Source organism: Theropithecus gelada, chromosome 9 (genome assembly GCF_003255815.1).
Source record: "Theropithecus gelada isolate Dixy chromosome 9, Tgel_1.0, whole genome shotgun sequence".
Lineage (NCBI taxonomy): Eukaryota > Metazoa > Chordata > Mammalia > Primates > Cercopithecidae > Theropithecus > Theropithecus gelada.
This window is the reverse complement of record NC_037677.1, coordinates 44,195,750-44,221,443: the sequence shown is the minus strand read 5'-3', so window position 1 is coordinate 44,221,443 and position 25,694 is coordinate 44,195,750. Positions and strand designations below refer to the sequence as shown.

The window sequence follows — 25,694 nt, the reverse complement described above, 5'->3', positions numbered from 1 at the left end:
TATGCATTTATAAGTGCAATTGCTTAGTCATAGATATGCACATTTTTAGTTTTGATAGACACTGCCCTCCAAGAGTAGCTGTGCCAATTTATCCTCCATTCCCCATAAACATAATGGATTCCGTGAACCATAAAAGCACATTTTCTTTCGGCTAAGTTTAATGTTGCCTTTTTTGATTGGGGGCAGCGAGGAATCCAGCACAGTCAACAGCCTTGGCTTGGTCCCTAAACTGAGACTGCTTAGAACCACCAAACACCTTGGGAACCTTGGGCCTGAGCATCCCTGTCCCAAGCTCACCTGTGAAGGCTGAGTGAAGGCCTGGTGCCACGGGTCACCCAACAAGTGACATGTTTGACCTGTTTACCCCACAGTTCTTTGTCTTGGATGTTGTCATTAATTTCCGCCGTCTCAGTGAGGGGGATCTGTTCACTCAGTTGAGAAAGATAGTCAAAATGGCTTCCAACGAGGACGAGCGCTTGCCTCCAATTGGCCTGCTGACGTCCGACGGGAGGAGCGAGTGGGCCGAGGCCAGGACAGTCCTCGTGAAAGGTCAGCCGCAGTGCCCAGCACATCTCCATGCCCATCTCATGCTCGTGCCCATCGGCTTTCCCCCCTCCAGGGTTGGGCCAGGGCCTCATCCCCATCAACCATAGTGCGGGAGCTCAGGGCCCACAGCATGTCCTGCGGCCAGCCACGGTGCCTTGCCACTGAAGGCACCTTTTATGCCTTCGTGTTCCATCTGACAGTATCTGGCTTTCTTGGTGGGACTAACTGGTGCTGGAACTAGGGATGTCTGGGAATATTGGGCGGGGCGGGGGAGTTAGCAGGGGGAAGGCTGGCTGCAAGTCAGCAGGTGTGTTTTCCTGGTGGGCGGCGCTCACAGAGTGGCTGGGGGAGCCCTCAGATGGGGGTGTGGGATGGAGCCTGCCTCCGGGAAAGTGTCTTTCACCTGATCTCTCCATCCTGGGACTCTTTTTCTTCAAGCTGCCCCTTATCTTGTGGCACTGTTCTTATGAAAGTGTCCAAGCATTCCCATAAGAAAGCCAGGAATATTCTTGAAAATTTCTCATCACCCTTCTGGAAACTACTTTTCAAATCCAAAGCTGGTCCTATTCCAGAAGCTGATGGAATGCCCTCCTTCCTTGCCCATGGTAGAGATACTGGAATGAGAAGCAAGACTTCTGTGAGTCTTTATTTGCCCCTCAGAATTTTACTGGGCCAGGTAATCTATTCAGACTCTCCACATCTGTTACTGAGGGCCCTGGGCTTGGCCCAGGGAGTATGGGAGACAAAGGAGATGAGGCCTCTACCCAGGAGCAGCCCCGTGATGGGAACGGGAAGAGAGGGCACGGGGAGGAGACTCACATCCAGGGGCATGCAGTGCTGACCCACTTCAGACAGGCGTCAAAAACGTGCTCCAGGACTTCAGAGAGGGGAGGGAGCCCTTCCGAGTGGGATTGTGAAAGGCTCTGTTAGAAGAGGTGGGAATGGAACAAAGCCCCATGCCATGAGTGAGAAAGGCTGGAGGGAAGGATGGTACCCAGGCAGGCAGACCCACCCTGGGCAAAGCCCGCCGCCCAGCAGGGACACACCCACCTTCCCCCCAGGGTGAGGAGGAGAGCAGCTGCCCAGTGAAGGTGGCCTGAGCCGGATGTACTGGGCCTAGCTGTCTGACAACAGCCACTTGCATTTTCTGGTCTCTCTCTAGAAGGGTCTTCCCCCAGATCCAGCTGGCTCCTTGCCCCATGCAGAGCTCAGCCCAGGTGTCCAGCCTCAGGCCCTCCTTGGGCATCCTTCCCACACACTCTGTCACTGTGGCCCGTTCTCTTATCCTGACTCTGTTGCTCACTCTCTGAGGACAGTTTTGAATTTGTTTGACAGATGCTGATTATTTGCCTTTCCCCTCACCTCCCACCCCCTGCCTATAGGTCAGAAGGACAGGGGCCTTGTCTGTTTGGTTTAATTTCTGAGAAACACAGTCGGGGCCCAGTTACATTTATTAAATAAAAGAGTGAAGGGTGATTAAAAATGCCAGGCCCCAGTCTTATTCCCCCACTTACCAATTAATTATTCTCTCATCCAATTATTGGGCACCTCCTGAATGCTGTCCTAAATAGGGGGCTGCAGGAGCCAAAGAGGGGTGTGAGAGCTGACTGCCCTCACGGACCTGACCTTGTGCTGGAGAATTAATAACTTAGCATTCCGAAGTGAGTTAATTCCCTCAGGAGACCGTGGTGTAATCAAATCCCACTCTTCTCCCCTCCAGGGACAGAGACAGGCATGAAAATAATCGCCTCTGCCTCCAGCATAGTTTCCACTTTATTAGCAGGCCAGGCCCAAGACACACCCTTCAGGGCTGGCCGGATTGCCCTGAGGTCTGAGCACTTGGACTGCAGATCAGAATTGATTTGTTAATGGCACTTGATCTGGCTTTCTGAATGGAAGTGCTGTTTCTGAGGGAAATGCGACAGAAAGGAGGGGACACACGCACCTCCCCTTGGGTAATCTGATTAATCCAGTTAGCGTCAACTGTGTCATCTACACAACAGGAAACCGATTCTTCACAGATTCCCCCTCCCCAGAGCAGTCCTGCCTATGGAACAGAAACAGAGAGACCATTTACAAAATGATTTCGTTTTCCCAGTGAAAGAGTATGGTAGCTTGGGCCAGGGCTGAGAGTGAAGCTGGAGAGACCAGTGGGGTCAAGGCCATTGGAAGCGAGAACAATTCCTGGGCTTTTTATCCAAGCCATGAGTGGATGTTGGTGCCTTTTAGTAAGATGGGAAACAGCGTTGGGGAGTGGGTAAAGGATGGAGAAATCATTGCCACACATGTTGGGCTCGAGTTGCTTGAGTCATCTGGGTGGAGATATCAAGCTTGATATATGTGTTTGGAACCCAAGGGAGAGGTCAGTACAGAGCTATAAATTTGAGAGCCATCAGCACATAAATGATCCTTAAAGTCATGGACCTGGGTGAGATAATCTAGAAACAGAAAAAGAGGGGGCCTGGAGGTCAGGTAGAGAAAGATGCAAAGGGGATTGAGAAAGAGCAGCCCGTGAAGTAAAGGAAAGCCAGAAGAGTCAGCGATTCAAGACAGAGGGAGCGGCCAGCCACGTGGAATGCTCTGGAGAGCTCGAGGAGGAACAGGACACAGAAGACCCGGTTTGGCAACCCTGAAGTTGCCACTGGGCTTACTGAGGGTCAGACTGGAGTAGCAGGAGAACAAATGGTTGCACACTGACAGAAGTGGTCCAACAGCAGAAAGAAATTGTCGATGAGGCAGTCAATGAGTTGAACCAGGGAGTATGGTTGACTTTTTCCAGACATTTTGATACTAAAAGGAGCAGAAAAATGAGCGAGTTGCTGAAAGAGGACGAGGGTCAAGGGGGGTGTTTTTAGGAGGAGAGACCAATGTATGGAAGGCATTTAGTAAAAGAAATTGATGAAGAGATAGGACATAAATGGAGGGGTGGAATTCTTGCAAAGGCAAAAGGAGATGGAACTCAGAAAATAAGAGGCCTTTGGTTGGTACAGGGTGAAATGGAAAGCTTGGGCCTGAGGCTGCAGAGGTAGGGGCATGCAGAGGCTCCCAACTGGTACCTCCTGGTCTCAGATCACTACCTTGAGATAAGAGGCAGGGAGTTGGATTCTGAAGACAAAATCGAATGTGTGAAATAGCCTCTTGCAAAGTGGGAAAGAAGACTTGAAAAACTTGATAAAATTTATGGACTATGTTGAGCTCATATATGCAGGTTCAAAGTGATACATTTTAGGAGAGGCTAATTAACATTGTTATGTGATCTTCCCCACCAATGCTCAGCTCCTCAGGTTAAGCCAGAGTTGGTGAGTGAAACTGGTGGGGATGGTGAAGGTGTGGCAGGGAATGGTCATGCTGGAATCTGAGCTGAGTAAGGAAGTGTGTTCAAGTCTGCTCAGGCAGCCATAACAAAGTACCACAGACTGGGAGACTTCAACAACAGACACTTGCTATCTTACAGTTTAGCAGGTGGGTTTCTCCTGACGCCTCTCTCCTTGGCTTGTGGATGCCACCTTCTCCCTGTGTCTTCCTGTGGTCTTCCCTCTGTGCATATCTGCATCCTAATCTCTTCTTATAAGGTGACCAGTCATATGGGATTGGGCTTCACCCAAATGGCCTCATTTAACTTGTCTCTTTAAAGACAATTTGGGACAATCAAGACAATCCCATCTCCAAATACAATCACATTCTGAGCTTCTGGGAGTTAGGACTTCAACACAGGAATTTTGGAACGACACAATTCGGCCCATAAGAGGAATGAGGTGACAGACAGGGTAGATGACAGATGGTGAGAGCATAACAGGGCCAAGGGGTCTGGCTGTCTCAGTGACATGAGATGTGTTCAGTGGGTATCAGAGGATGTGAACTAGAAAGTCAGGAATATGGTCAGAGTGTGAGATGCTTGGAACTGAGACTTTAGAGGTGGTGGGCTCCTGGTAGGGAGAAGTTCCCAGATGTGATATTGGCCATGGGCGCAGGGGTGAAACTGTCAAAGGTGTGGAGGTGGTGGAGCTGGGAGAAGATGGAGTCTGGGTGTCCACATGAATGCTCATGTTACCATAACGATGATTCCAGTAGCATGGGGGAAGCAGGTGAACTGAGAGCCCAGATATTCATGATGGGGACCTAGGAAGAGATTGGCGCAGCACAGAAACAAGGGGGATGATGGTGATGGGGGGTAAAAGCCTAACAGCTCCAGCTCCAAAGCAAAGTGGGATGAGGGAGGGGGAGTTGTTTAGAAGCAGCAACAGGGAGAAGGAAGCTGTCTACCCCACCTGGCCCTGGGGTGCATGAGTGTGAAGGAAAACAACAGCGTGCTTGAGAGGGTGGCAGGGCAGTGGGCACCTCAGGGGAGCAGCCCCTCGGGAAGTGTCACACTGCAGTTGAGGCAAAGTTAGGCGGGACACCTACAGAAGAGTTTAGCCATGCAGGGGAATGGCCTGTTTGAGACAGGCATGAAGGGCTCCAGAAGGAGGAAAGGAAAGGTGTGAGGACCGCGTGCACTTAGGGGACATGTGGCCTGGGGAGTGGGGTGATGGGGGAGCCAGGGAGCCCCCAGAGTGGTTGCCCAGCTGTCGCTGTTGGGGCTTAGGTGCTTTCTGACCCACAGCAGTATCCTGATTAACTCCATGGAATGGGTTGGTCTATTTTAGGGGAGCATAGCTCCCAACCCTCTCAGCTGAAGCCCTAAGATCCTGCCCCCACTTCCTGGAGCCTGGGTACAGGGACAGTGCCCAGGGGCACAGAGTCCAGGCAAGCACTTGCTGGCAGGAGGCCTTGGCCAAGCTGAGCTCCTCTCAGCCTGGTGGGGGCCCAAGGCACCAGGATACACAGGCTAAACCAAAGCAGCAGTTCAGACAGAGTCCTGAGGGGCTGGGAGGCCACGTCCACAGAGGAACTTGGGGCTAAAGCCAGGTGTGCTGAGGCCAGTGTGACTCAGCCCTGATTGCAGATTGGGGTTGGATGATGACATCAGGATTGTCTAGAGCATTCCTTAATAAAACAAAATAAAACAGATTCCCGGGCCCCAGTGATTTTCCAGAGGGACAGAGTGGGGTCAAGGAGTCTATTTTTATAGTACTCTGGTGTTTTCACGTGCAGCCCAGCCTGGGACCTGCTTACTCTGATATTAGGAGTGCATCCAGGTCCCCCTCTGTGCTTGCTCTGTCCTGGGCACCTTCTGTCTTTCGTTACACCTGTGAGGTGGGATTTCGTTCCCACTGAACCAAGGAAGAGGCTGCGTCTGTCTCCCTTAGGGGTGGCCGGTGGTGAAGCAGTGTCTGGCACTGGAAGGGAGCGTCTGCCTAGACAGCCTGAGATCTGCAGTGCCAAGGAGGCTGGGTGGGATTCTGAAGACAGGCTTGGGGCCTCAGAGGGAGTCTACACACCCTGTTAGGACCTCCCTCCCCACCGCCTCGAAGCTGTGGCCTTCCTGAACCCAGGAGGAGCCAACCCTTTATCCTGGTCTGGAAATTTAATTAGACATTCGGCCCCGAGTCTGGGAGACTACAGCACTTGTCAATTTGTAGGAAAAGGATGGCCGCTTGGAGAGCCCCCCAGCCCGCTAGCTTTCCCGGGTGCTGCCATGAAGAGCCTGCGACCAGACCTCAGAGGCAGATGCTCTTCGTTTACACAGTCCCGTAAATATTTATCCCCGACAGTCAATTAGAGTTGAGCCACTGCTTGCAAGGAGGGAACTGACAGAAGGCGGCTACAGCTGCAGAAGGCCATGGTCATGGTTTACAAGAACCATTCAGGATGGGGGCATTTTGCTATTTACATATTGCCATCCAGAGCTAGGCATGTCTGCTGATTTTAAAACCAATTACACATTAGCACTAACAGCCTCTCTGATTTAATTGGCCCAGAAATACCTCCCGAGCTCTCAAGACTGAATGTGATTTTCTTGCTCTGGGAAGGGGCTGGGCCAATGCCTCCCTCCGTCAGTAGAAGAATGAAGGCCTTTGGGGACAAGAGCATCCAGGCAGGAAAGGCAAGTGGTCCAGGGCAAGAGGCCTGCATTTGACTTACCGTGGCTGCTGTCTCCTGGGGCCTGGGGCCTGGGCTTCCTAGTCTATATGAAGATAGCAGTCTGCCCTGTGGGCAGGACCAAGGGGATGGGCTGTAAAGCAGATGGCCTGGCGCCTGGCACACAGAGGGTGTTGGCTAAATGGTAGCTCTTATTAGATTTGGGGATCACCCTGGGGATGCTTTGCCCAATGCCCACAAGCCCTCTGGAAAAATCTGGTGAACTTGAACATGAGTACTGTCCTTGTGGTCAGAGGCAGGGGCCCATGGGCCCTCGGGCTGCTTTGCTCTTTGCATGGAATCCTAATCCCTATGAACTCTGCGATGCATTTTGCTTTTCCTGGGCCATCCACATACCACTCTCTGTGTGCACACACACTGGGCTCCTCTATCTTTACCTTCTCCTGGTCACCATCTCTCTGGCCCTCGTTTTCCATTTTATGTGCAGCACAATAATGTTTGGGGTACAAGACAGCTGGGAGGTGGGTTTTTGTTTTTGTTTTTGTTTTTATATCTCCTGCCTTTCTCCCCCACCATCCTTTCTGCCAGTTCTGGAAGCATTACAGCTCTTTATATCCCCTGCCTTTGTGGGAAGAGTGGTTAGAACCCAGAAGAAAGAGCACTTCTTGTTTCTTAAGTTCTTTTTTTTAAATTAAATTATACTTATTTTGGGATAACTGTAGATTAGCATCCAGTTGTAAGAAGCAATACAGAGATCTCACATGTACCCATCTTCCCCCAACGGTAGCATTTTCCAAAACTATAGTACAATATCACAACCAGGATACTGACATTGATACAGTCAAGATATGGAACATTCCATCACCACCAGGATCCTCATGCTGCTCTTTTATAACCACAAGCACCTCACCCCCTTCTTAACTCCTGGGCAACCACAAATCTGTTCTCTATTTCAATAATTTTATTGCTTCCGGAATATTATATACACAAAATCATATAGCATGTATGATGCAGGGACTGGCTTTTCTCAAACAGCATAATTCTCTGGATGGAGATTTATCCAAATTGTTGCATGTATCAACAGTTCTTTCCTTTTTATTGCTGAGTGATATTCCACGGTGCTAGGTATCACAGTTTCTTTCATTATTTACCTGTCAAAGGACATCTGGGTTGTTTCCAGTTTCGAGCTATTAAAAATAAAGCTACTGTGAACATTTGTGTACAGGTTTTCGTGTGAACCTATGTTTTCACTTACTGGAAAAAAATGCCCAGGAATGAAATTTCTAGGTCACACCATAGTTGTATGTTTAGTTTTTTAAGAAACTGCTAAAATGTTTTCCAGAGTGACTGTACCATTTTACATTCCTGTCAGCAATATATGTATAATCCAGTTTCTATGCATCTTCACCAGCATTTGGTGTTGTCACTATTTTTTATTTTAATCATTTTGATAGATGTGAAGACAATGTAATCCACCACATTAACAGACTAAAGAAAAAAATAATATGATTAATCAATACAGTAAAATCATTTGGCAAAATTCAACATCCATTCATGATAAAATCTCTTAGAGAACTAGGACCAGAAGGGAACTTCCTCAACCTGATACAGAACATCTACAAAAAGCTTATAGCTAACATCTTATTTAAAGGTGAAAGACTGAATGCTTTCCCCCTAAGATTAGGAATAAGAGGATACCTACTCTTACCACTCTGTTTAACACAGTACTGGAGTTCTGGTCAGTGCAGTAAGGCAAGAAAAGGGAATAAAAGGGATACTGATCAGAAAGAAAAAAAATAAAATGATCCCTATTTTCATGACATGATTATGTATGTAGAAAATAGTAGCAAATCTACAACCCCAAAAACGCCTAGAATAAATGAATTCAGCAAGGTTGCAATATAAAAGATTAACGTACAAAACTCAATTATAGTCTTTCACCTTTAAATATGATGTTAGCTCTAAGCTTTTTGTAGATGTTCTTTATTAAGTCAAGGAAGTTCCCTTCTGGTACTAGTTTAATAAGAGATTTTATCATGAATGGATGTTGAATTTTGTGAAATGTTTTTACTGTATCAGTTAATATAATCATGTTATTTTTTTCTTTAGTCTGTTAATGTGGTGGATTACATTCATTGATTTTCAGATATTGAACCAGCCTTGAATCCCTGAAATGAGCCCCAGTTGGTCATGGTGTATAATTCTTTTCATATATTGCTTAATTCTACTTGCTAATATGTAGTTCAATATTTTTTGCATCTATATTTGTGAGGGCCACTAGTCTATAGTTGGTTCGGTTTTTTGTTTGTTTGTTGTACTGTATTTCTCTTCTTTTGGTATCAGGATACCAGGTTCATAAAATAAATTGGGAAATGTTCCCTCCTCTTATATTTTTTGAAAGAGATTGTATAAATATGGTATCAATTCTTCCTTAAATGTTTGGTAGAATTCGTCAGTGAAATTATTTGGGCCTGGAGATTTCTTTTTGGGGACTTTTAATGTTGCTAATTCAATATCCTTAACTCATTTATGCCTAGTGTTCCATTATTAGAACGCTAAGCTTGTGGGAGTTATTTATATCCTACTGCTTAAGGTCATCACCAAGGTCTGATTTTTCACAAAAAAATTTGCAACCTCCAGCATAAATGGGTTAATAATTATAGGGCTATTCAAATAATCATAATATTCAATGCATTGTGATAGCTTATACTTTTCAAGGGATTTCATGTAAGTTGTCAGATTTACGTGTATAGAATTGTTCATAGTATCCTCTCATTATACTTTTGATGTCTGCAGGATCTGTAGTAATATCTTGTTTCATTCCTGATATTGGTGGTTGTGTCTTTCTCTCTCTCTGTTTTTTTTTTTTTTGTCAGTCTCTCTATAAATTTGATTGGCCTTTTAAAATAACTACCTTTCTTTTTGTTGATTTTTTTCCTGTTTTCAGTTGTATTGATTTCTGCTCTTTATTATTTCCCTCATCTTGCTTGCTTTGGGTTTTTTCCGGCTCTTCTCTTTCTAGGTTCTTCAGGTAAGAAATTATTGATTTGAGACTTTTCTAATGTAAGCATTTAATGCTATAAATTTTCCTCTCATCAATACTTTAGCTGTATTTCACAAATTTTCATTTGGTGTATTTTAGTTTTCATTCATTTCAGTGTATTTTTTAAAATTTCCCTTAAAACTCTGATATGGTTTGGCTCTAAATCTCCACCCAAATCTCATCTCGAATTGTAATCCCCGCATGTCAAGGCAGGGACCCGGTGAGAGGTGATTGGATCACGGAAGCGGTTTCCCCCATGCTGTTCTCATGACAGTGAGTGAGTTCCCAGGAGATCTGATGGTTTAAAAGTGCTTGGCAGTTCCCCCCTTGTTCTCTGTCTCTCCTGCTGCCATGGAAAAAAGGTCCTTGTTTCCCCTTCTCGTTCTGCCATGATTGTAAGTTTCCTGATGCCTCCCCAGCCGTGCAAAACTGTGAGTAAAATAAACCTTTTAATTCATAAATTACCCAGTCTCAGGTAGTTCTTTATAGCAGTGTGAAAACAGACTAATACAGACTCCCTCTTTGACCCGTTAATTGTTTAGAAGCATGTTGGTTAGTTTCCAAATGTTTGGAACTTTTTACGTTATTTTTCTGTTACTGATTTCTACTTTGATTCCACTGTGGTCAGATAACACATTTTGAATGACTTTAATTCTTTTCAATTTGTTGACGGTTGTTTTATGGCCCTGGATATAGTCTATCCTGGCATAGGTTCCATGGGTATTTGAAGAGAATGATTGATGATATTGTTGATTTCTTGTACGTCCTTGCTGAATTTCTGTCTAGTTGTTCTAACAATTGTTGAGAGCAGTGTTACAGTTTCCAAGTACAATTGTGGATTTGTGTATTTCTCCTTTCAGTTCTGTTAGAGTTTGTTTAACATATTTTATAGTATGCTTGGTACAGATGCATTTAGGGTTGCCATGTCTTCTTGGAGGATTTATCCTTTACTTTTATATAATGCCCTTCTATGTCTCTGGTAAATTTTCTTTGCTCAAGTGTACTTTACCTGAAGTTAAGATAGCCATTTCTGCTTTCTTTTGATGAATGTTTGCATGCTTTATGTTTTTCCTTCCTTTTACTTATAACCAATCTATATCATTATATTTGATGTGCATTTCTTGTAGACAGCATATAGCTGGGGTAATGTTTTATAATATATTCCATCAATCTCTGTCTTCTAATTGGTGTATTTAGAACATTTACACTTTACATAATTATCAATGTGTTAGGGCTTAACTCTGACATTTTAGTTTTTGTTTTCCAATTATTGTTCTCTTTTTCTTGCCTTCCTGTGGGTTACATGAATATTTTTTAGAATTCAATTTTGATTTACCTGTAACTTTTTTAGTATTATCTGTTTGTATAGCTTTTTCTAACAGTTTCTATAAGTATTACCTTGTATATACATAACTTATCACAGTCTATTAGTGTTGAAATGTTACCAGTTCTAGTGAAGTGTAGAAAGCTTACCACCTTTTATTCTCCTTTGTTTATAATACACTTGTCTTAAATATTATCTCTATATACATTTAGAACCACATCAGGCAATTTTATGATTTTTGCTTCAACACTGAAACATAGTTTAGAAGACTTGAAAGGAGAATGAAAATGAATTTATTTACTCAGATATTTACCCTTTCTATTGTTCTTTCTTTCTTCTTGATGTTCCAGTGTTTCTCTTTTTATCATTTCCTTTCTTTAAAAAAAAAACTTTCTTAGGGGCCAGCTGCGGTGACTCACGCCTATAATCCCAGCACTTTGGGAGGCTGAAGTGGGTGGATCATGAGGTCAGGAGCTCAAGACCAGCCTGGCCAAGTAGAGACAAACCCTGTCTCTACTAATAATACAAAAATTAGTCTGGTGTGCTGGTGGGCACTTGTAATCCCAGCTACTCAGGAGGCTGAGGCAGAGAATTGCTTGAACCTGGGAGGCGGAGGTTGCAGTGAGCCAAGATTGGGCCACTGCACCCTCCAGCTTGGGTGACAGCAAGAGACTCCATCGCAAAAAACAAAAACAAAAACAAACAAAGAAACCTACTTTCTTTAGCCATTCTTTCAGGATATGTCTGCTTGGCATAAATTCTCTTAGTTTTCTTCATATGAAAATGTTTTGATTTCCCCCTCTTCATTTCTGAAGGATATTTTTTCTTATAGAATTCTGGATTGATAGTTCTTTTTTTTTCAGCGCTTACAAAATATTATGGCAATTCCTTCTGATCTTCATGGTTTCTGATAAAAAAAAAAATCTGCTGTTGTCCTAGTTGTTTTCTCCTATAGTATGTGTGTGTGTGTGTGTGTATATATATATGGATGTGTGTGTATATATGTGTGTATATGTATATGTAATACACACACATATATATGTGTGTGTGTGTGCATGTATATATATATATATATATAAAATCATTTCTCTCTTGCTGCTTTCAAGATTTTTCCTTCGTCTTTAGTTTTCAAAAGTTTGACTATGGTATGTTTTGGTGTATATTTCTTTGAATTAATCGCGTTTGGGGTTAACTTATCTTCCTGAATCTTTAGATGTGTGTCCTTTGCCAAATTTGGGGATGTGTTAGCCATTATTTCTCTGAGTTCTTTCTGCTCTGCCCTCTTTCTCCTCTCCTGGGAATTTGGTGACATAAACATCATCTTTTGTCTCAAAGGCACTTAGACTCTGTTTCTTCTCCCCCAGTCTAATCAGTGTTGTTCTGTCTTCAGGTTCACTGATTCTTTTCTCTTCTCCCGAGGTTCTACTGCTGAGTCCATCCACTGTGCTTTTTATATTGGTTATTCTATTATTCAGTCCTAACATTTCTATTTGGTTCTTCTTATATCTTCTATTTTCTTGCTGAGAATTTCTGTTTCTTTGTGGAGACTTCCTTTTTCTTTTTCTTTTTTCATTTGTTTCAAATGTGTTAAAATTGCTTGTTAAGGCTTTTTTATAACTGCTTTTTATTTATTTTTCTTTTAATTTTCATTTATTTATTTATTTATTTATTTACTTACTTACTTACTTATTTATTTGAGATGGAGTCTCACTCTGTTGCCCAGGCTGGAGTGCAGTGGCGTGCTCAATGCAGCCTCCACCTCCCGTGTTCAAACTGAGATTTTCCTAGCTCTTGGTAGAATGAGTGATTTTCTGTTGAAACTTGGATATACTGTGTTATGAGACTTGGGATCTTATTTAAGCATGTTTTAGCTGGCTTCCTCTGACACAGGTCCAGCAAGAGAATGGGGGAGGTTATAACCAGGTGGAGATGGAAGCACAGGCTCCTCACTGGGTCTCTGTTGACACCCTGGGGGAGGGGGCTCCTTATTACTGCAGGGTTGAGGGGTGGAGTTCAAGCTCCCTACACGGTCTCTATTAAAGCTGTGTGGGGAAAAGGAGGGAGGGCTGGTTATTGCCCAATGGAGATGGAAGTGCCAGCTTCCATCTGAGACCGTGTCTTCTCTGATGCCCCCAGAAGTTGAGATGCCTCATTACTGACTGGTGATGGTAGACATCTGGGCTCTCCACTTGGCCTTTGCCGGTGAGGGTGTTGGGGGAGGGAGGGATGACACAGTTTTTCTCTATGGTGTTTGGCTGAAGTAGAATGGTTATTACCTAAAAGTTTTATGTCTTGCTGTTCTGATCCTTTGACTAGAGAGAGCAGGCTTTTGTTGATGGTTTGTTTTTAACTATACTCACTTGTGTTTTTACGTTGCTGGGTTCTTCAACTGCAAGTTGGATATTTTAGGTAAAAAACAAAACAAAACAAACAAAACCCCACAGTGTATTAGTTTGTACAGCTGGCATAACAATACCACAGAGTGGTGGTTTAAACAACAGACATGTATTTCTCACAGTTTTGAAGGCTGGAAGTCCAAGATGAAGGTGTCACAGGGTAGGCATCTACAAGCCACCTTCTCACTGTGTCCTCACATGGCCTTCTCTCTGTGCACACATGCTTGGTATCTCTTTCTCTTCTTATGAGGACACCAGTTCTGTTAGATTAAGACTTTATTTAACTTTAATTATCTCTGTAAAGGCCCTCCCTCCAAACAGAATCACACTGAGAGCTGAAGCTTCAACGTATGACTTTTCAGGGCACAAAATTCAGTCTGTAATACCCAGAGAATCTGCTGCTACGATGTTCCTTGGGTTCTGAGGTCTCTGGCTGGTCTGCCTTCTTCCCTCCATCTTTCAGAGTCTTCTTACTTTTGTTTGAAATAAAACGTCCAAGTTTTTAGGGGGAAGAATGGGGAAAAGTGTATGTTCCTGGAATCGGAAGACTCTCCATCCAGAGCTCTTGAAAGGGGCCTGATGTAACTCAAGTCAAAGCAGTTCTGTTTTGCAAGAGTAAGAAATACTTCTATCTGAATTCTCATAGTCTCTGAGGACCGACAGCATAAAGATCACCCCCTAGGCCACAGAGTCGGGAAGAATATGAGATGTGCAACGGCAGATTTACCTCCCAAAAGAAGAACGTACTCCTTCATCTGGGGAGGAAAGATGCTCAGATGGGATTGGGAAAGGTTAAGAAGGTCTAAGCCCCCGAGAAAGAGCCCAGTTCATCCATCTCCTGGACTGTGAGAAGGAGGATAGGCATGGCATAGAAATCTGACTTGTGCTAACTCCTCAGGGAATAAATCACAGCAAGCAAAGGCAAGTGTCCCAGAGAGGGTGGTGTATGTCTGGGGGTACTTGTACACAGTAGTGCACATTAAAGAACTGCACCTGAGTCTTGCAGCCCTGCACAGAGGTACCAGGTGCTGTTTTATCTGTGCTCACCCGAGTCTCAGCCTGTAAGTTTCCAACCTCTAATGCTAGCCTCAGGGCTCCCCAAAGCCTCCTGGCCTCTGGAATTTCCACACTACCAAAGCTGTCAGCTCCCTCCTTGGGCGTGGGTGTCAGAGCAAGCTCCTCCTATTACTCAGTCCCCATCTCTCACTGTTAAGCAGGGCTCCCTGAGGAAGATTGATTCACCACTTTAAAGGAGCCTCGATGTGCTCAATGAGGATGCCACAAGACAAATGGCTCCTGCCGTGTGCCTTCAGCCCGCTGTCCCGTGTTTCCATTACATTTGGGCCACAGTCATGGTGGATGAGCTTGGGTGTAGTGTTCATTTTCTGCCTTACACGATAAACTTGTCAGCATTTGACTGATCAGCTACTTATATGCAGGGAGTTCATTTGCAAGGCCACCTGGCTTCCCTCTCTGCTGTCCCGCTCCCATTTCACCCTGTCTAATGAGCCAGGACCTGGTTCCTGTTGGGCAGTGCTGGGCTCCTGGGCCCTGCAGAGCCTGCACGTGATGGCAAGGCCTCAGTGCTTCCTCACAATCTGCCTCTCCTGCCTGGAGGTGACGAGGGCATTCTTTCCTTGCATTGCCCAGTTGAAAAGGAGTGTGCCAGGCCTCCACCCTCCTGCCTCGAGCCTGCATCAAGGCCTGCTCCCAGCCACCTGGCTGAGCAGGCATGCTGTGGGCTGCCTCAGGAGCTGCAGTCTGCCCACTCCGCACTGGCTTTGGGGCTATTTTTAAGGAGCCCTTGGTGAAGGCAGCTACCGAGCCAGGGCTCTCAGAGTTCACCCTGAGGTACGACTAACAGGGGTGAAGTGTGCAGCATTCAAGCTGCCCATGGCCCCGGCTTGGCTGGCCTCCCAAGCTGCCAGGTATCCTAGACTCTGCTCTGACCAGACTGAGCTCTTCCATGATCCTTCAGTACTCCCTGTTGTTGCTGGCTAAAGTCACATGACTGAGCTGGGCATTCATAGTCCTTGTTGATGAACCTGAGCATTGGGGTTGGATGCCTGAGATCAAATCCAGCTCTCTCCACTTAGTGGGTGATTATTATCATCCCTGTTTACAAGAGAAACCTTATAAATGGCCTAAGGTCAAGATATTTGGTTTCTCTGCTCCTGACCTATAAAGGAAGCATGACAATGATACCTATCTCATATGCATCAACGTGCATGTTTAGATTGATACCTGGCACATAGTAGGTGCTCAACAAAGGTTAACTAATAGCATCACATCATTATGTTCTTCTAGCCCCACCTAAATCCTGCATGCCTTCACCCATAAGCTGGAGGTCAAGCCGATCACTCACAAGCTCTGCCTACAAGCCCGGGGATCTGTTCCCTGGCCATCCAAACCACTGTCCCACCCCCCACCTACCACCCTGCACTATTATACACCTCCTGGCATGCCTCTCCCTTCTTCTTTGCTGATCTGAGCCTGACCCAGACCTGACCAAAGCCTCCCCAAGGCTCTGAAGGCACTGGCTAGCCTAGCAGCCTGCAGGGACCCCTAGCCCAGCACATAGTGCAGGACTGAGCACCATGGCCATCTGCAGGGATGCCTAAGGAGGGGAGAAGGGCAGAGCAGGGGGCCTTGCAGAGAGGAAGAAGCCCTACCTTGTCCCAGCCTCGCCCTACCCCCACTCCCACATCAACCCATGAAGCTCAAAGCCTCAAAGTAGTTGGTTTTTGCCCTTCATGAGGACATGGTCTTTCCCTTTCCCAGTAGCCAGCTGGGCACCTCCAGGCCCCCTCTGTGAACTGAGTCCACAGATCCCAACTCTACCTGGGCCAGGCCAAGGGAAGCACACTAAAGTCCATTACCCAGCATGGGCTGTGCTTGCCTTGTGCAGAGGGACCAGGCTCCACCCATGATGAGTCCTGATATGGGGAAGGGGACCAGACCAGGGGTCCAGAGGCTGCAAGTGCTGACTGTCCAAAGCATGGTGGTCTGGGAATGGCAGTGGGGTCATATGCTGTGCAGCAGGGAATGGTGGGCAGGGGTTGGGGAGCATCTCTGGGCTCTGGTGCTATATAAGGCTAGCTTGGCAAGAGTGCAGGTTCCACATCTGCACTGAGCAAGCTGTGGAGGCCACATGCTCTGCGTGTCAGGAGCTCTCCAGGGCAAGGCTGGCACTGCCAGAGGATGAGGGAGCTCAGGGAGGGCTTTCATTGGCAGAGGAGGAGAAGAAGGGCCTTGTCCTGGGCACAGCCTGCACGATGAGGAGGAGATGGGATGTGCACAGGATCAGGGAGGGGCAGGAGGTTGTCTGTGAGGTCCATGCAGGGATCTGGGGAGGGAAGGAGGTGGCCTTGAGGGGCAGCAGAGGTAAGCCATGGAGCCCGCGGTGCCGTGTTTAGAAATTTGGATTCTCCCTTGTGGGCAGCAGAAGCGGTTTCAGGTTCTGAGAGGGTAATGTGGTGACTGCATCCGCTTAAGGAGTTTACAAGAAGGGGAGTTTCACCAGGGCCTGGGCTGGCTCTCATTTATGCTTAGATCCTCAGGGCATGGCCAGATCCTTGATGCTGATGAGACTGAGGCAGGGAAGTCCAAGAGGCCATGCAGAGAGTGAGGAGGCATCCTGCCCATATAGGGACCAGGAGGGGTTCTGAAAGCACAGGGTTCCCAAAGCCTCATCCTCGACAGGAAGGAAGAGAGGATGTCCCAAGGCCAGGCTGGCTTCCCAGAGTGGAAGGTCTGCTGTGAGAAACATCTCGTTCCCCAGAATTTGCAAAAAGTGAGAGAAAGGGGATGCATGGGGCCTGGAGACTCCTTTCAGGCAAAGGCATCTGTGGACACTCCTGGTGAACTTGGAGAATTCACCTGGGCAGAGCAAAGACCAGTGCAGTTAGCTTCTGTGTACCCAGCAGGCATTGAGAAGACCTAGGGGATAGTCTTAAAGATTGACTTACCACCCTGGGAAGGGGAGCTGTCCACACGCCCGAGGAAGGCAAAACGCAGGCGAGAGCTCCCACCGTCATATCCGCGATCCAGGCAGCAGGATGGAGGAAGGTGGGAAGCAGGACAAAGAGCACATGCTAGTTATCTTTGAGGAGGTTCCCCGGAAGCTGTTGTGTAGTTTTTTGAGATCTTGCTTGTAGAATTTAGACACCTGGTTACCCCTAGCTGTAAGGGAGGCTGCGAGGTATAGCTCTGGTTGATTACCCATGTACCAAGCTAAAAACCAGGGAGGGGTTCTACGAGCAAGGAAAGGACATGTAGTGTGCAACTAGGAGTCTCTACCATGTAATGCACCTTTGCCTGCAAATGCCATGCACCCCATCTTCCCACACACAGAGCACTCTCACCCCTACTGCCTCATCCTGTCCCAGCATCCAGCCCCAAGGTCAAGCTCTCCTGGTGATATGCAGTCCTCACCATTGGGTCTTGAAGTGACTCCTTGGAATTTTAAACCAATATGTTAAACTTTGGGTGGATTTTTTAACTTTTGGTGAACTTGAAACCAAGAGGCAGGCTGTGCACTCCCACACCCAGTACGGAGCAGAGGAGAGAACATCGTCAGCACAATGGACTCCTGTTTGGAAGAAACAGGAACAGGCAGCGGGAGCAGGCCTGGCCCCAACAGGTCCTGCCAGGTGGGCTTAGTGAACCTCCCTCTGCCCCATGGAGGAAGCTGCCAGGGAGGGCAGCTTCTGGTGCTCTCTGGGAGGAACGCATGTGTCCTTGGTGAAGTCACATCCTCTGTGCCTGACTCCCGCTCCTGAAGAACCGTCCTTGTCTGTACTCTTCCAGTGCCACCGGGGAGGGGGATTCCCTTTTGAAACCTGCTTCCTGTAGGAGAATGTCTAGAGGAGCCTGGGAATTGGTAGAGGCTAACACAAAAGCTAGCTGTGGGCCAGGCTTGGAGCTCCTTTGGATCCATTAGTCCAAAACTGTTCCTATGAGCTCATCCACATGCAGGTTCGGAGCAGCCTGGCCCTTCTGTCTACAGCTCTGCCTCCGAACCAACAGCTTGAGGGCAGGGAGGTGAGCAATACACTTCCTTCAGGTTTTAATGTGAAATTGCCTAATTTTAAAATTGCAACAACTGTTTTGAAATTGCAGTTTAGATGTCTGAAAGTCATAGTTCAGCACAAACAAGCATGCCTACACACAGATGTGGCTCACAGGAGCCCGAGTGGAGGGTGCTGTTGGGTGGGGGATTAGGGGCCCCTCCACTGATGTGGGCTGACTTGAGGGTCTAAGCATCCCACTTCATCTTGGCATGCAGGACCAATAGCCCACACATCTGGGGGACAGCTAGTCACAGCTGGAGGGCAGGGCTCCTGCAGGGACCATGCAAATAAGTTGGGATCCTGGGATAGGACAGAGGCTCAGGACACTCTGGCTGACGTCACTGCCCACCCACAGTGGGACAGGGTGGGGGTCAGGGCCACTCAAGACCTGGGTCTTGGTGTGATCCCAGAAGATGGGGCTGCCCTGTCCTGTCTGGGGCTCTGAGCAGGGAAGCCTGGCCTGGAGTGGGACAGGTGCTAGGGCTGTGCCTGCCTCCCCTGCAGACTCCACCAACCGGGACTCGCTGGACATGATTGAGCGCTGCATCTGCCTTGTGTGTCTGGATGCGCCAGGAGGCGTGGAGCTCAGCGACACCCACAGGGCACTCCAGCTCCTTCACGGCGGAGGGTACAGCAAGAACGGGGCCAATCGCTGGTACGACAAGTCCTTGCAGGTAAGCGGTCCAGGTGGCCCTGCAAGAGCACAGCCATGCCCCCAGCAAGAGAGTGAGCAGGCAAGCGGGCACAGCCCGGTGCCCAGGCCCGCACGTGCTTGCATCTGGCAGGCACACTCACTGGCTTCTGTTGCCCGAGAGGCTGGGTCTGAAGGGTTAGGATTGCCGGAGCGGTCTGAGATGCGCTGTTGATGTCAATCTCTGGACCAGCCAGAACTTTTCTCAGGAACCAGTGGCTGAACCCAACTCAAACTCCGTAACCTTCCTGCCGCCTGTGCCACGAAGGTCTGGGCCACACCTGAGGCCCATTTCCCATCACCCATCACACCTGTCAGGTGGGGGTGTGCCAGCAGTAGGAGAGTACAACAGCCCCACTGAACAAATCCTTAATGCATTCTGAAAGAATAATGTCTGATGCCCAGAGCTGTCAGCTTTTTGGATGTCCACCCCCATGGCCTGGCGATTTCAACATACCTCCCTTAATCCCTGAGAAGTAGAACAGCCCAGCATCTCCATGGAAGAAAGATCATAAGTGAGATAAAATAACTCATATATGTTCATTTATATGATGTCAGCCTAGAAGCAAGAAATTTATTTTGGCCTAGAGAAAAATACCCGTGCAGACAGGACGAAGTAAGTCAAGGTCAAATCATTCATTCCCGTTCTGCCATCTTCCTTTTATTCCCCCAACATGCCAATCCTGAACCTAGTCTTGTTTATTTTAAAGTCACTACACTTTTATATTATATGCCATATAGTATAAAACAGCACGCAAAAACAAAACATCTCTCTACTTTGGGTTAGCAAAGCTCACATTGATAAGCATATCTAGACAACATCTCGTTTTCCTTTCTCTCTGTGCCTACATTCTGCAGGTTCTCCTTTTTATTGGTTTGCATACTGGTTCCGTTATTTCTGATATGCTCTCCGGCTGCTGGGCCAGCTGTTTTAGCCTCCACAGTGGTGCTAATGGCTTATCATCTTTCACGGAGCAGCTGTCGGGGTGAACCGATATAATACATACACAGAATCTGGAACTCAGCCTTGGTAGCAGTTTTTAAAAGACACTGCTTTCCTTCCTTCTTTCCTTCCTTCCTTTTAGTGACAGGCACAGATAAGTACTAATGCGGGGGTGGGCACAGCCCTCCCCACCGTCTCTTATGGGTTAGTCTATGCTGACCTCCAGGTTCTTTTTGTCAGCAGGACAGATTATCAGGCGAGCCGGAGAAGCCAGCAGGGCTGCATGGACCTGAATTCAAGATGGTGGAGAGCTGGTCTCAGGACAGCAAGGCAGGGGACACTGGGGGTGGGAGGGGAGGGTCTGCAAGGGGTGAGTTTGGGGAGAAGCTCTGGAAGTGAGTTTCTTTGTAGAATGGGAGTAAAGATCCAGGGATCTGACACACAAGGCGAGAGATTGAGAGGAGACCAGGAGAGAGGCAGCTCGGGACATGTGGAATGGTATGGTGCCCTGGTAGAGACTTTAGTAAAACTCCAAAGGTTGCTTGTTTTGTTCATTTAGAGATAAAGAATGAGTATCTCTTGGGTGTGGTGGGCTACTAGGCAGCCTGCTTTATTTGCATTACACTTTAAATAAAATGAAAAAAAAAAAAAAGAAAGAAAGAAACGTGACAGAACATAAAACTTGAAAATAAATTTCTAAAACTTAAAAATCCTAAATTTTCTGTTAGATGTTTAAAATATTTCCTGATATAAGTTTTCTATTGTAAAATTTAATTATAAAATTATGAAAATAAATTATCTACATAGGTAAACAAGTCACAATGAGTGCGTGCTGTTGGAAGAGAGAGACAATTAACTTCCTCATTATAAAAAAAAAATAATGACAAGAAGTCATATTCTCTGCATTTAATCCTTCATCTTGCTGCTTCTCCCTATGGAAAGGAAGCCACAGGACTTCCAGAGGAAAGAGTATTTTGATAAAGACAGCAAAAGCTCTGGATATTTTAACTTTTATCATGGACATTTTCAAGCATATTCAAAAGCAGCATGTACATATTGCCAACCTTGGTTCATTTGTTTCCTCCAGATTATTTATTATTTATTTACTGCTGAATCACGTTAAAGCAAATAATTTCACCTACCAATACTTCAAAATAAAGCTCTCACAGATAACGATGCTTAAAAAAAAAAAACAAATTTTGTCCTCATTATTTTCTCCCACTATTTTTGTGCACTAGGTATGTTCCTTTCTCAGGCCAGCTAAACACAGTCTTTGTAAGTCACACAAAAAAAGTCGTAAGTAATCTCTACAGCTCCTATGGATCCTTCATACAACTCCTCTCCAATCCGCTTCTCAATCCATGAGCTGGGCCTTACCGGGTCTGTTTTCAAGGACAGTAAACTGAAGTCCAGAGAGTTGACGTGTCTCGTTTAGGCTCTCATGGCTGCAAAACTTCACGTGGGTCTCTGACTCGAAGCCCAGGCGGCAACTCGTGGAGCATCTTCCGTATCTCTTTCCTTCACTTCATCTTTCCTTCACTTCTTCATCCTTTCTTCGCACCTTCTTTACTTCTTCATCTTTCCTTCACTACTGTCAAGGGATATTTCATTTCTCCCTAGGAATCTGCTTACCATCCAAAACAGACTGTTATTTTTCATTGTCACTCATTCCACACAATTATTGGCCATCAATGGTGGTCAAAACAAACAGGGTCCATCAGACAAATAGTCACATAAAGCACTGCAGGATGGTGCCTGCGATGCGAGCTATGACGGGAAACAGGGCTGAAGGGCCTCGCCCATCCCCCCAAGGGCAGCTGCGCAGATGCGGGATGAGCTCCTCAGGAATCCCTGGACTGCTCAGTCAGGGAACTTGGGGCTTCACCTTCACTGCCCAGAGCCTTTATGGGAAAGAGGTCGCGAGTGCAGAGCAGTCTTGGATTCTCATATTCTCAGGCCACTGCAATCATGTGCAGTGTTTTCTTCAGGAAATAATGTATTCTGGTGTCCCTGGAGGAGAGGAGCCCTGAGAAGCCAGGGGCCTGACCTGGGGCCAAGGGGCTGCTTTGCAATGCTGACTCTCTCCCATGGTCGCCCACTACCTGTTTCTTGTTGCAGTTTGTGGTGGGCCGAGACGGCACCTGTGGTGTGGTATGCGAACACTCCCCATTCGATGGCATCGTCCTGGTGCAGTGCACCGAGCATCTGCTCAAGCACATGTGAGTCTGGAGCCCAGGGATGCCATGCTGGGCCAAAAAAAATATGGGTGGTCGCTGGGGGCTGTGTCAGTCTGGAAAGTGTCTTAGCAAAAGATGAATTTGAAAAAAATTGTGTACTACACACACACACACACACACACACACGATGAATTTGAAACCCAGCTTTGAATGAGACATCATGTGCTTCATGGGCCATGAATAGGAGGCAGCAGATTTACGGCAGTCAGGGAGAAGTGTGGCAAGGAATTCTCAGGAACCTCTGCCTTGAGAGAGGGGAAGCCTACATCGACACCTATTGCTTATCCTGAGTCAGGGCCAGGCCCACAGCTGCCCCACCACACAGGGAGTTCTCTGAGCCTCACTGTTTCCAAATCCCAAGGCTGGGTCCCTCTTAGCTTCCCAGCAGGGCTCCTCTATGCCTTAAACACACGGTGTTCCTTCCTCCATTCCCAATTTTACCCATTCTCTCCTAGAATCTTCTCCCTGCACCCAAGTCTTCAATTTCTTCCACGAAACTCTAGGGTCATTGAAATCTAAACCAAGCCTAGTAGGCACAAACCTTGTAGAAGAGAACAACACAGCTTGCTCTTAAATTTCTCTCCAAGTCTTCTGTAAGGGTGTAACATGGTCTAATAGGAAAACAATGAAAAGAAATAATGGGTTTTGGAGTCAGGTGAAACTGGATGGAACCCCGGCCCTGCCACTTAATGATTTTGGTGGAGGCCTCAGTTTATTCATCTGCACAGTGGTTCAGGGGCAGCTCGTACCCCCTGAAACTCCGTGGCCACAAACACTGACATCTAAGATGATTGCAGAGAGCAAAGAAGCGATGCTTCCCACAGCTCTCTGGCCGCAGAGCCTCAGGAGGTTGCCTCTGTGCCCGCAGGACACAGAGCAGCAGGAAGTTGATCCGAGCAGACTCTGTCAGTGAGCTCCCCGCCCCCCGGAGGCTGCGGTGGAAATGCTCCCCGGAAATTCAAGGCCACTTAGCCTCCTCGGCAGAAAACCTTCAACGGTAAGGACAACCGAAGTCTCCTTCAAGGGGTCACCTAGGGACCGCCCTGCCCCTGCCCACTAGCTCCCAGGGCTCCCTGGAAGTTTCCAAAGACCCCGGCTCCTCTGCCTCCCTTTGGGCTCCACCTCTTCCCCATCCCTCATGGAAATGTAGTCAAACTAAAGGAGAGATAAAACTCTGGGGAAATAACCTTGCTGAAGTATCCATCATTTCCATAAAATGCAAACGCAGGGCTATTTTTTCTTTTTTTTTTTTTCAGTTTCACCTGACTGAGCAGAGTCAAGGCCGGGAGATCATCCCCTGCTTTCGGGGGGAGTAAAAAACAACTGGTTTGAATAGGTCATTTGAATTCAAGCTATTTCAATTTGCTTGAATTTACACTGCAACTTGACAAGGGGGTCTTTTTCCCCAAGGGGAGGGGGCCATTCAGGCCCTAACGGGACCCAGGGAGGAGGGCCTGGGGCAGGGAGCAGTGGTGGCAGCTGCATCCTGGCAACCATGTCTGCACTGTAGCTGTTGATTCTCCCATTCAGTAAGCAAACATCAATGCATTCATTCACTGGTTTGCTCATTCATTCATCAAACATATGCAGAGCTCTAGTGTGCACCAGGCCTGTGGTAAGGCTATGAGAACACAGAAAATTAAGTACCATGGGACCTGCACTCCATATTGGAGTGGAGTAAGTAGACTCCCAGGCCAAATCATGTGATACAGTAAGATTAATGCCAAAAGAAGAAACAGCCATGCTGACCTGAACCCACAAAAATATAGAAGCTGAACTCTGTCAGGACTTTGAGGGAGGGCCTTGCAGAGATGGGCCTTGAAGGATGGATAGGAGTTCATGGTGCAAGCAGACGGGGAAGAGGCAGAAAGGCAGCTTCTTCAAGCTTGTACAGGTTCATAATGATGAAGGCTGGTTTGGAGACCAGCAAGTGAGAGAATGGCCAGAGTTGGGCCACAAAAAGGCAGTTGGGCCGCACTGTGATGAGTGTCACTGTCCTTCTGTTATGGGCCTAGAGCCTGCCCTGCCAATGGTAAGGAGCAGCTGGAGAGTTCTGTGCAGGAGGTATGGGGACGCCCCCACGGAGGCTGTGGGAAGGGCACATGTGAGCAGGACAGAGTGTGACCAGGCTGGGAAGCTGAAGAGTGGGAAGGACTTCTCCACTGGGAGCTGCCGGGGAGGGCGCCTGGCTTCGGTGGGCATGGAGGGGCCTCAGGTGTTCTATAAAGTGGTGCTCACATTTCAGCTTTGCAGGGTTTTTCCGGAGCTAAGTCAGGGGCCAGGGCAGTGAGCTGGTGGGCTGCTGAGTCCTCAGCGGGTGAAGGAGTCCACTCACTTCCAGGGACCTGAGCAGACCCCACGTTCCCCAAAGCCCCCAGCTCCACCCTCCAGAGGCTGAGGAGAGCCAGGAGAGGCCCATGGATGGGGAAGCAGGAGGCTTTTCCCTGGCGGTCCTGAGGGACCCATACAAGGGGGGCCCATACAAGGGAGTGAAGCCCGAGTGGGCACAGCTTGGGGGAGAGATTTCCAGGTGGCCGTGGTGATAGTGAGCTCAGTCTGTCCCAAGAGTCTGTCAACAGGTAGGTCTAAGGGGCAAGTACTCGTGGGAACTGGGTCTCCTCCAAGTTCCCCTGTGTTCCCAGCACCCGGCCCCACTGAGAACTGATCTGCTGTGAGCAGGAGGAATACTTCAAGGAGAGGCAGGCAGGGAGCATGGAGTGCCGACGGAAGCTGTGCATGTGGGCTCGGGTGCCCACTCAGGCTATGCGCTCTCCAATGGGGAGGCACATAGACCTTGCCGGACACTGCTCCAGTGGGCAGTCAGTCTGGACCCCAGACTCCTGACGGAGGAGAAGATTATTCAATATGGGTGCCAGCCAGTGCTCAAGAGTCTCAGTGCAGACTTGGAAAATGTTCCTGTTACTCTGACAGTGAATTACAAAATCCCAGGCATGTCACCTGTGACACAGTGAGTCCCGGCCTCACTAACACAGCCAGGCCACCTCCCCACCCACTCTCCAGAGTCGAGTCGACACCCTGCTCAGCTGAGCTCACCTTGGGTCATGGTAGTCTTGGCATGGTGTGTGTTCTGACACTTTCATAGGTCAAGGCATGTCTCTGACACTTCAGTGCATTCCTGGAGGGCAGGGACTAAGTCCTCACCTTCCAGAATGCTAGGACACAGACCAGGCTCAAGAAGCCCAGGGAAGCCCCATGGTGCATGCATACTGTTTTGCATGCAATGAAAACGTCTTTTCTTTTCCTTTCTCAGAATAGTAAAGAACCTTGACTTCATTGTCTATAAGTTTGACAACTACGGGAAAACATTCATTAAGAAGCAGAAATGCAGCCCCGATGCCTTCATCCAGGTGGCTCTCCAGCTGGCCTTCTACAGGTGAGTGAAGGAGGAGTGAGTCTGTACCCGGGAGGGCTGATGAACACGGTGCTGTAGGATCTAGGG

At 47.5% G+C, this 25,694-nt stretch overlaps 1 protein-coding gene across 5 annotated transcripts in view; it reads left to right on the top strand.

Annotated features, from left to right (window-relative positions):
- CHAT (choline O-acetyltransferase) overlaps window positions 1–25,694 on the top strand; it is a 56,884-nt gene that overhangs the window by 18,199 nt on the left and 12,991 nt on the right. For all 5 annotated transcript variants that reach the window (XM_025396804.1, XM_025396802.1, XM_025396805.1 and 2 more), the window contains 5 exons: window positions 372–549; window positions 18,868–19,037; window positions 22,116–22,216; window positions 23,103–23,231; window positions 25,506–25,628. In XM_025396804.1, coding sequence (XP_025252589.1) covers window positions 372–549; window positions 18,868–19,037; window positions 22,116–22,216; window positions 23,103–23,231; window positions 25,506–25,628 — 701 coding nt within the window. The remainder of the gene's footprint in view (window positions 1–371; window positions 550–18,867; window positions 19,038–22,115; window positions 22,217–23,102; window positions 23,232–25,505; window positions 25,629–25,694) is intronic.